Source organism: Haliotis rufescens, unplaced genomic scaffold, assembly GCF_023055435.1.
Source record: "Haliotis rufescens isolate VD_foot unplaced genomic scaffold, xgHalRufe1.0.p SCAF_20, whole genome shotgun sequence".
NCBI classification, from domain to species: Eukaryota; Metazoa; Mollusca; class Gastropoda; order Lepetellida; family Haliotidae; genus Haliotis; species Haliotis rufescens.
The window spans coordinates 9,997,826-10,009,389 of NW_025963891.1; the positions used below are offsets into that span (position 1 = coordinate 9,997,826).

At 37.3% G+C, this 11,564-nt stretch overlaps 1 protein-coding gene across 2 annotated transcripts; it reads right to left on the minus strand.

Annotated features, from left to right (window-relative positions):
* Nucleotides 1-4,369: 4,369 nt before the first annotated feature.
* LOC124133713 lies at nucleotides 4,370-8,822 on the minus strand. 2 transcript variants are annotated; one of them, XM_048400707.1, is made up of 11 exons: nucleotides 8,736-8,822; nucleotides 8,578-8,633; nucleotides 8,328-8,402; nucleotides 7,683-7,751; nucleotides 6,980-7,021; nucleotides 6,719-6,808; nucleotides 6,281-6,355; nucleotides 5,954-6,022; nucleotides 5,310-5,369; nucleotides 4,819-4,911; nucleotides 4,370-4,414 (listed from the first exon to the last, which is right to left on the minus strand). In XM_048400707.1, the coding sequence occupies exons 1-11, from the start codon at nucleotides 8,782-8,784 to the stop codon at nucleotides 4,400-4,402; spliced, it is 693 nt and encodes a 230-aa protein (XP_048256664.1). In that variant the 5' UTR covers nucleotides 8,785-8,822; the 3' UTR covers nucleotides 4,370-4,399. The 2 variants fall into 2 exon arrangements, with proteins under 2 accessions (XP_048256664.1, XP_048256665.1); XM_048400708.1 differs by lacking the exon at nucleotides 5,954-6,022.
* Between the last annotated feature and the right edge of the window lie 2,742 nt (nucleotides 8,823-11,564).

The window sequence follows — 11,564 nt, forward strand, 5'->3', positions numbered from 1 at the left end:
AAAAACATGTATGTGATCTAGATTTCAAGTGTGGGTGTGCAAGTGACGGTGGTTCAGAGTGTGAGTTGTGGTGCGGGTGGTGGTGGTGGTGGTGGTGGTGGTGGTGGTTGTTGTTGGTGGTGGTGGTGGTGGTGGTGGTGGTGGTGGTGGTGGTTGTTGTTGTTGTTGTTGTTGTTGTTGTTGTTGTTGTTGTTGTTGTTGTTGTTGTTTAACGCCTGTCTGTAAATAATTGAGTCTGGGCCAGACAATCTAGTGATTTGTATCATGAACATCGATCCACTTAATGTGGGATACGATATGACGCATCAACCAAGTCAGTGAGCCTGACCTCCTGATCCCGTTAGTCGCCTCTTTCGACAAGCATAGTCTCCTCTTACGACATGGGTTGCTGAAGATCTGTTCTAACCCGTATCTTCACGGCGGATTCCAAAACTATGTATATCATCGTCATATTAGTGATAGACAATTTCCTTTAGTTGGTATGGCCTTGTGCTAGTATGGCAGTAAGCCCACTGAGATGCCATGCTGCAGTATAAAATGTCTCCCTACTCAAAAACAGTATACTGACTAAGCGGAAAAACCCTTCGTTTATCCTCTTAATACTAAATGCCAACAGGGTTACAACAAATATAATCTCTTAACGTATTTGGGTACGCCCCTGCAATGTTGTTGGAGAATGAGGACGTCAGCATCGATCTTCCCTTTTTGTTTGACAATCAGAGACTGTGAGGCATTAAGTGTATTTGCCTTCAGTAGCATTATTTCGAGAGTACATGATCGGTCGTTTCTGAAAAAGACATTGTATGTGATTTTTTATGCCCCTTCGTTTTTAACAGTCCATCTTTAAGAGTGTTGGTTGGGTCAACTGTGTAACAAACTATTATTCCAATGAAACCAAACACGTTTCCTTCATATCATTGCATGTGGAACACACACACACCTACTTTGTTGATACCTGCATGAAATGCCTTTGTTGACTCGTGCTAGATTTGAGACTAAAGGAAACACCATTTACGGTAATTTAACTATATGACTCGCAACGTGACTCAAGTTTCTTGAGAGAGAAACAATGTCATGACATGGAAGAGTGTATGCCATGATCTTTATTAACTGTACTATGACTTTAATAATGATCTTCACTCATGACGGGTTTTTTCCAGTGTGGTAGAGCATGTTCAGCCAATCACACACACCTGGTGTCGTCGCTGAAACCCTTTGTGATTAATACTTTTGAATTTGTTGCTTTCATACCTTTTTTTCTTTGATTTAAATAGTAAATGTCATAAGAAAAGGATTAACCTTTGCAATACTCTAGACAAGTCATAGCAGAGCGATGCTTCTTATTCATTTATATAACATTCCTACGTAAGATGAAGATTGGACAATTATTGTTGTGTATAACTTTATATTGTGATTCTCAGATACAGACTCAAAGGAGATTAATACAGAAAAAATGTATATCGAAACGTTTACGCATACGAATTACCAACGGATAGAGATGCTTGATAGACTGTTTACATTGAATTTGATTTATTTCTTTTGTTATATCTGCTCTTTGTGTCTCTGACAATATTTAACCGTAATCTTATAAAGTGTATGCTCTGCTCAAGTGTCGCAGTCATATTCTTTAAGCGAACCCTGTCCTCACACTTATATAGTTTAGGACAACTCGTTATACATTATATGAATTTATGCAAGAATATGTGATTTGTGTTATATCCATATAAAACATGATTTAACATTAACATTTAGGACAACTCGTTGTACATCATATGAATTTATGCAAGAATATGTGATTTGTGTTACATATGTGTATACATATGCGTCTTTGCAGGAAGGGGGTGCCTCTTTAGGTAACATCTGGGGTCACTGGAGGAACGGTGGCCCATACCCGCCACTGGTGAGATCATTTCCCCCTGTATGCCTCTACATTTTATCTCGCGGCCACCAGATACTTCCACTGGTGAGATAAAATATAGAGGTATACAGGGGAAAATGATCTCACTAGTGGAAGTATCTGGCTGCCGCCAGACAAAATATAGACGCATACAGTGAAAAATGATCTCACCAGTGGCGGGTCTGGGCCACCGTAATGGAGTCGTTATCATGGACTCAACTTTTTTTCACAAACGGATAAATATATAGACGAATGCAATGCTATTTTTGGAAACGTTGATAATCAAAGTCCGATTCATTCACGTTACATCCGCAAGACGCTGAAAAGGATACGCCTCCAGTTGAATATGTCAGGCTTGGATATTAGGATATTAAAGAGATATTATCTTTCTGTCAATATTGCACTGTATTATAATAGTTTCCAAGATTTGTAACGTTTAATATACATAAATGATTATCTTTATTGCGCTGTTTAACGATGATTCAGAACCCGTGGTATTTGATTAACAGCTGAAAACAGAATTCCCTCTATGTTCAGTCATGGTTGAATATGTATAGCCAGAATACTGAAAGCGTTTACTGAAATATCAGTAGAATATACGAATGTAGTATAGATGTCTTAGAAAGATCAAGGGATTTTTTTTAGCCTTAACATGTGTCCATATCTTTTGCAAAAATCCAGTCAACAATACATCGGATGGCTTCCCTTTAACATTCTCTGGACATAACGTGTATAGAGTGCACATAGACTGGTAACGAGGACTGGCACCCAAAATTAATAAAATGGGATAAAATGCTTGTATTGTCTGTAATGTGCAGGGAGTGAGACAGCCTCATCTGTTTCATCTTATCAAAACTGATCCTCAGATGCAATTCCCAATTGCGAATTGGGCCAAATGTTCCCGTGTTTCTTCAGATGAATATCTGGCATGTGTTTGTCGCGGGTAGAACGGATTCAGAAGGATATGCTGCATTAACGTATGTCACTAAATGTACGGGGTGATAAATATTACATTCCAAATCACTTCCCTCGTATTGAGTGACACCCCATTGCTTTTCCGTAGTGCATTACCCAGCAGGCACAAAACATTGTTCTGTTGAAATTTGGTTGATCTGAGGCTGCTACGTTCAAAAACATTGTATCGACATTGTTTCAACATTGGCCTTTCGATAGTTGAAAACATGTTGAATCTGATATTGTTTCAACATTGAATAGTAATCTAAAAACGATGATATCTCAGAAAACCATGACTTCTGCAATACTTAATTAAAATATATATTTGTTGTCGTTGGAATCAATATATCTAGACTCTAGATTGTCTGTTTTGTACCACATAATGATGATTTAAAGACGTATTACATATCATAAATATAGATAAACATTTGGTTTAACAATGCTAATACAGATATTTTAAATACTTTCGTGAGCCATAGAAAGTATTACTGACATACAGTGATTTACTTTACCGAAACTGCCAGGACATCTCGCATTTCAACTGAACATTCCGGCGTGTATTTGGACATTGTAACCTCAGATAATTCAACCATAGAACGACCGAGTGATGTCCAATGAAACAAACATGCACACTGTATGAACGCGCGATTTTTTTCCAAACAAAGGAGGTGATGCTGGTATATGACAGATCAAAAGTGACACTGGATTCTCTCAAAATGCAGCATTCCACCCATATTAACCAAGTAGAAAAACGGCGTCTGATATGGCGACACTGGCATGCCCCCAACACAATATGAGTCCTGGCCAGGGTCCTCTAGTATCCAGGAAGGTGCAACCCTTATGGGAGTAGACTTTTGGAGTCCATTTGACCTGTTTATATTTTGTCTTTTTTAGATGTATGTGTCAGTGCAACCAATATCCATCCAATACCCAACCAAAAATCAACAATATTTCAACATTGATATCTGATGTCCATTCAACGTCAATATTTCAAATCCAATCAAAGATCAATGTCATTTCAACGTTGAAGGACGGCATTGATTCAGCATTAATTCAACATTATTGTGACTGCTGGGTTAATTACAATTTGCAATTCGCTATTGTTTCAAATGTATGCTGCACCACATAAGTGGTATCCAAAATGTCCACTAAAGAGAAAAAAGACACTTGTCGATCATTTACTCCAATTAGTTTATTTTTTAAAGAGACACATATACAAACAACTAATATGCTAATTCTAGTAGACGTTGATAATCTGGTCGATTCAAGTTACATCCGCCTCAAGAAAAGATTCTGAAAAATAGATAAGTCTTTAGTTGAGTCATGCAAGTGAATCAGTGCAAAAATGTATTACGTCATTGTAAACTTCTATAACTTAATATACAATAGCATAGGTCAGGATTGAGATAAATTCATTCACAAGAAATATCATATTTAAGATAGTTCCTGATGATAAAGGCATTTTGTAAATGTGTTTATTGCTTTGATATGGCTCGAAGGGATTGATGCATACCTTGCTTAATGGTGATTCATAACTTGTAGACTTAACTATTTCATTAATATCTGAAAAAATAAAAATGACATCAATTGCAAGACAAACTATCATATCAAACCAGTTCCTAAATATGGAGTCATAGTTCAATATGTCTAGTCATATGATGACAAACTTGATTACTGTAGTCTGAGACATTGATAATGGATAGCATGATTGTTTGGCATTAACATCACATAAAATCATTTATTGGGAGAAATGCTTTAATTCAGATCAGTTGTCTATATGATCATAATACAATTTTGTATATTTCTAATGTTTTCTCATCTTGTTATTACAATTATGATTGTTTAGCATTCACATCACTTAAAATTATTTATTGGGAGTAATGCTTTAATTCAGATCAATTGTCTATATGATTATAATACAATTTTCTATTTTTCTAATGTTTTTTATCTTGTTCTTACAATGCTACCTTTTGAAGGAAGTCTGTCACCAGTGCAGTAGATGGCTTCCCTTTAAGATTCTCTGGGCATAATGTGGCGAGAGTGCAAAGGCCCTCGGGATCCTAAAGCATGAACAAACGGTGGACTGCTCATGACGATTGCCATCAAGATTACAACATTAAAAAATACTTCAGATTAAAAAAAATAAAATAATATACTAATCTGTCTAACTGTACAATAGACCGAAATGTCAAACACACGCACGCACGCACGCACGCACTCACACACACACACACACACACACACACACTCCACCTTTCAAAACATACAAAGGATTTCTATAATTTTAAGCTTTTTTTATTTGGAATATCTACTGATGGAAATGTTTTAAGTAACATGTAGTTGTACCTCGAATTAGAAGTTGACAATTTGTTCATTTAAGCCCATGATAAAGTCATGTACCTGTGATATCCAATTCTTATATGAATGGAATCGATAAACTGTAAAACGTTTTCCTTACCGCGTTTTCAACAATGTAATCCAGAACCCCGGGTATCAGAGCACGGACCTCAGCAGTACACTAAAACAAAGTAAAGAAGTCAGCAGTTGAATATTGTTTTAAAACAACTTTAACAACTACGTTGTGCATTATCAAATTAATTGGCATTCGCTACACATGCATTTATACGTGTTATGGAAGTCTTGCATCATTTTGTTTCAGAGGAAGTTATTTCTAAGAAGACAAAAGAACTAATGCAAACAAATTTGTGTGGCTGAAACAATATGTGTGTCTAGGTATCATGTAGCCACTGTATGTTTAAGAAGAAGCAACAACAAGTTTATTCAGGGACTACAACGATCTTAGCTGCTTAAGATTGGTCCGGACCAATTGTAAGTTTCGATTGTAACTTACAATGATCTTAGCCTACAATCGCTTTGTGCAAGTGGACGACGATTGTACCCGAAGCCAAAGATCGCGATCTTAAGGATTTATAATAATTGTAGCGCTAAGATCGCTTTGTGCAAGTGGAACCAGGTATTCTATAGCCACTGTATGTTTAAGAAGAAGCAACAACATTAACATGATAGTCAATGTGTTTGACTGAAATACGTATTTCAATAGAAAGAAGAGTGGAACATAAGAACAAATAGGTAAACACTTACGACTTCCACCAGAAAATAAGCAGAAAGTGGACTGCAAATTACATGGTCGAAATACGTCTCCACTTGCTCCTGCACAATACATTAGACACACTTGTCATTTAGGGCCTAATCCAACAACAACATTAGTAATGATTGCTTATTTGAATTATACACGTTGACATGTGCCCTGTGCGATAATTGGACATGTTGTCTCGGTAACTGTTTGCGATGGTATACACAAAGTTTATCAGACCAACAACATGTCAAGCTAATTCGATTAAAATGCAATTTATGGACAGTAAGGAAGTACAAAAACTTATTCACGCTAATTCAATATGAGCATTTTACCTTCACTTCATCTGTGTTCAAACTCGCAATGAAACTATCAACGACTTCAATGCAGTTTGTACAAGAATCATCACCCTGGAAGAAAACACAACCCCTTTGTGTATGTTTATTAATTGTACATAAGTTAGGTTTAATCACACAATGAGTCGTCGACTATTGCGTATACAGAATAAACAATCACTGTTTTTAGTCAATGACAGGTACACCAATGACCCACTCATCGAGGTCAACATAAATAGCTATACATAGATGTGTTGTGAGTATCTCTTAAACCCTGATCTATGTTTCACGGGGGTTCAAATGTCAGATCTTTGGTTTGTCAAAAGCATCGCTGTGCCATTGGTGCTAATTACTATCTGTGACATTCGTCCAACTTTAATATAACTGACATACAGTTAAAAGCGGGAATAAATCCAACACATTCACACAAGTCATTACCGTTTGTACATCGACATTTGTAACCATCTTAAAGTGATTATTAAGCTTCTCAGGACACAACATTGCCAAACTGCACAAGACCTCAGGATCCTGAAACATATAGAATTAAATATTTTAAATTTACATTTTTAGTTTCTTTATCTTACATTAATATTTATATTCTTCCTGCTCTTCAGATGATTTCTGTTTGTAGTTTATAATTAATCACTTTCACGTGTTACATACAATGATAAATAGGCCATCATGTCTCCCCTGACTTACCGCGTTCTCCACAACATACTCCAGAAGAACAGCAGAGTTACACTAAAACAAGAAGATACAATGGTAAGACTCGTGACATAATGGCAATACAGTATTCCATTGATATTGTCCTAAGAACATGTAAAGCCAAAATCCTACCTCTGTCAGGCGATTAGTCTCCAAGTCATCGTTTACATAGTTTTTGTACTACCTCATTGATAACATCTATGAACAATGTTGGGGAAATATTTTAGGAAAGAAGTAGGCATTCCCAAAGGCACCAATTGTGAGCCCCTTCTTGCTGATCTGTTTCTTTATGCATATGAATCAGTGAGTGAGTGAGTGAGTGAGTTCGGTTTAACATCGCTTTTAACATTATTCCAGTTATATCACGGCGTGTCAGCTTAATGTGGGAGGAAAGCTCGAAGTGATGTAGGTCTCAGACGTTTACCACTTCGGTGAAACCCACGAGCACGGGTATGGTGCTGACAAATCTAGAAATCTGATCGGGACGAGCCGGGATTCGAACCTTCAATCATAGGTTTCTGGCGTGCCCAAGGGACGCATCTCTGCACATCGAATCGCGGCGACTTAGACGACTGGGCCACCCGACTACTTTTTTTCAGAGATTTCTTATGAATATGGAAATAGCTTTTCTTGGCATACGTCTACTATTTAATGGTTCAACAATTTCCATTCTACCATCATCACAACATTTACTTACAGTTTCTGTGAGGAGGTATGAGGATAGATGAGAACATATTTCATCCTTTAGGAATTGTTCTGCCATCTCCTGAAATACAAACAAAGTTGCCCTTAAGCTGCCCACATTGTACCGAGGTAGGGATTCGGACGGCGAACGCGTTAACCTCTAGCCTTCCGCCTTTTTAGACGTTTTCTCGTTGGTGAATATAACTGAACTCGTTTTCATAGTTGAACTAAATTCGTGTTCATGCTTTATCATGGAAGGATTCAACGGCTGCACAATTATTACTTTATTCCCTTCTCATCAAACCCCGTCATCAACGTAGGCAATTGTGAAATTGGAAAAGGGAAGAAGTTCCTTTTCATATGTCTTGCAAGTTGATGTGCCTTTCCGAGATTATTTCACTGCAAGTCACACAAGCCACGTGGCGAACAATGGATCGACGCCAGCGATTCGAATCTACAATCGTCAGATTTACAAAGCAAACATCGCCTCTATAGAAGACTTTTGAAACCCATGCTGCCGTATTTCGAGGCAATGCAGTAATATACAACTGTAAGTCATTTTATTAAATGCCAATAAATAGAGCAGTTCATTTATTTGACAAGCAGGAAGTAGGCACTGCTCAATCGATTTCTAATTTATTCAAGTAGCATGACTTACCACGCCTTCATCTGTATCCGACCTGGCAATTACCGCGGTGAGGGTTTCCTTACAGCTCGTACACGCATCGTCATCCTTTGAAATGATGCAGAAGAAAACTACTAGTATCATATCATATGTGAAACGGTTTTTCTCTTATTAGCAGTTCATTTTGTACTGAACACTGACTTTGAAAATAGAAATAACGATTGCAACACACACACGTTTATAAGTTTTGCATATATAGTTGTCAGGTGAGTAGAGAGTTTACCTCCGTTGACGATGTTCCTAGTTGTCTTATATTACAGTTATTAGGCAGCGATATTGCTGAAACAAATATTGAGTTCATAAGTCAAATGTGTATGAGTTGGTAAAATATCCCGTGCACAAATATACAAAGGTTGACATATAATCAACCAACCAATTTACCTGACCCAACGGAGACACAAAGGGCAATAATGAGAATCGAAGTATTCATTTTCGGGGATGAACGTAAACACGACGTTGATGTCAAGTCAGACTGTTTGATGTAAACGCCATGGAGGTTTATATACTCAAGCTAGGGTGACAGCATGTGCAACTCGACACTAATTAATTTTCCCATATGTCTTTTAATGGGTGCGTTTGGCAATTTTGAAGAGATCATTACCCTTTTTAATTGGTGCTAATAAAGCCAATTGCCTGGTTAAAAGTGTCTGACATGTAACATTGATATAGTCAACATGCCTATTCCAATATGCTTAACAACATGTGGAATTGATATATTCAATTTCAATATGTTTCGCAATAGCCATCATGTGTATATCGATATTGGCACACCTTTACATTATATGCTTCATAATTTATTTTTAATGAATCAGTTTCTTGTCGTGATGAATAACAATACTATTTATTGCCACGGATATAATGTCGGCGGTCGTATTTTAAGAGTAAGGTAATGTGTAATGTGTTCAATTCTGATTTGGAAGCTGCGATAATGAGAGACTTTAGAAATTTAACAGAATTCAAAACATCTATGACAGAGAATAATCAGTTTCACATTTCTACCGAAAACATAAGGTGTAAAAGGTAAAATAATGATGAATATTACATGTATGCAATCGAGTATAGACCAGACACTCCAGTGATTGATATTATGAGCAGTTATCCACGTCGTCAGGGTACGACGGGAGGCTGTCAACCAAGACAACAAGCCTGACCATCCGTCCCCATTAAAGTAAGTGCCAGGAGATGTGAGATTTTCTACTTTAAAATGTATTGTATTTCATCCTTACCTAATCTGAAAGTACTATGTTTTTACTCTGACGATTGCAAACTATGACGTCATCATAAGGAGAAATGACAAAGTTCAGCTTTTCTTGTTTGAAGATGTTCACGATTGAATATGCCTGTGAGATAACAGAACATTAAGCCCCACTGCCAATTAGATGTACACATATCAAAATGGCATTACATTTTGAAAGAAATAGCCGAATAATGGACATAAATTTCAGATTTCAGCGTTGTCAGAGTTGAAAGATCAAATAAAGGTCAGAACCTTATACATGGCAAAACGGAACACACATGTTGAACCCCACTACTAACTACATACATACCAATTTCGTTTGAGTAATAACCAGAAATAGGTTTTCCAATATGATTTGCGTAGTGGCCATATTGAAATCGGATTTCAACCTTTCCTTTAGATTCAGGTGGCATCATTTGTTGGAAGTTTCAACTTCATTTGCACAGTGGATTCTGAAGAAATTATGTTTGTATTGGTAGGAAATGCAATTTGAGAGAATTTGGGAGCATGGTCAAAAGGATGAAAACATATATTATTATTAAAAAAGGAACACATATATGTTGAGTCCTGCAACCTTGTTGAGTACCATGTTTTATTACATTTTGTCCAGATTTCCCACAAGCCCTTACAGCTTTCATTGTAGTCAGCCCAAGATGGAAACAAATACAACAACTCGCACACAAAAAAAAGGAAGTTTATGTCGATGCGCCCTACTACCAGCTTCCCATGCACCATCATTCATTCCATTTTAAACATAATGGCTAACTGACGATATAACGCATGGCGCATGACGGACAAACACTCCTCTGTTTAAAATATGTCGCAAATATCCAACCATTCACGTGAACTACGTCCTAGGCGTCTTTATTATTGTGTGTATAGCGAGGATTGTATATACGGAAATGGGCGGAGATGATTTCATTTACCAAACTGTTATTCTTGCACTTTTGACTTACAGTAATGTAACGTTTCGAGATCAAACTGAGCATCGCTTCATGTCGTTCTAAATGCTTCTTATGCTGGGCCAACAGATAAGGTTGGACAGCACTGACACTGATACTATCTGGAAACTGTTAATTCTATTCCTTGTTGTTTCAATATCATAATTGTATCGTGAAAGACTTAAATATGAATTTATTACATGATGTTTATTATCATTTAATTTAATTCACTACAGAACGCCTTCATTGTTCTTGAAATGACGTTTAACCAAAGTGGTCAACGTGTGACACATGAATCACTTTGGGCTTTCTTCCCACATCAAACTGACACTCCTTGTGGATCGATGCTCATGATGTCAATCACTGGATTGTCTGGTCCAGACGCGATTGTTTAGAGACTGCCATCATACAGCTGGAATAATGCTGAGTGCGGAGTTACACAACAAACAAACAAAAAACAGAGTCATCGCGAAAAACACTTAAGTTGGTGTGTAATAAAAAACATCAATCACGAATCATAAGGACGAACTTCTGAAATGCTGAAAACTCCTGCGCTTCTCAATAACTCTTTTATCTATTAGTGTGAATTCATATTTCTCCCTGGATGTTTTATCTTAAACTGCCTGAATACTTTGCGTTCATGCCAACATCCTTTCCTACAGTGTACGTGATCACTGTTGGGTGACCAACGCAACAGAAAATGTCTTTCCACTAATGCAAACGTAACTGCCATATACACTTTAATAGAATAGAGCAACAAAAACATGTATGTGATCTAGATTTCAAGTGTGGATGTGCAAGTGACGGTGGTTCAGAGTGTGAGTTGTGGTGGTGGTGGTGGTGGTGGTTGTTGTTGTTGTGGTTGTTGTTGTTATTGTTGTTGTTTAACGCCGGTCTGTAAATAATTTAGTCTGGGCCAGACAATCTAGTGATTTGTATCATGAACATCGATCCACTTAATGTGGGATACGATATGACGCATCAACCAAGTCAGTGAGCCTGACCTCCTGATCCCGTTAGTGGCCTCTTTCG

Bases quoted from the DNA above. Each gene is read 5' to 3' on its own strand.
- LOC124133713 (XM_048400707.1), bottom strand. From the start codon at position 8,784: ATGAATACTTCGATTCTCATTATTGCCCTTTGTGTCTCCGTTGGGTCA. The intron at 8,403-8,577 runs GTAAACTCTCTA...ATCATTTCAAAG, and splicing joins TAGGAACATCGTCAACGGAG to GATGACGATGCGTGTACGAG. The intron at 6,356-6,718 runs GTAATGACTTGT...GTTTTCTTCCAG, and splicing joins CAAATGTCGATGTACAAACG to GGTGATGATTCTTGTACAAA.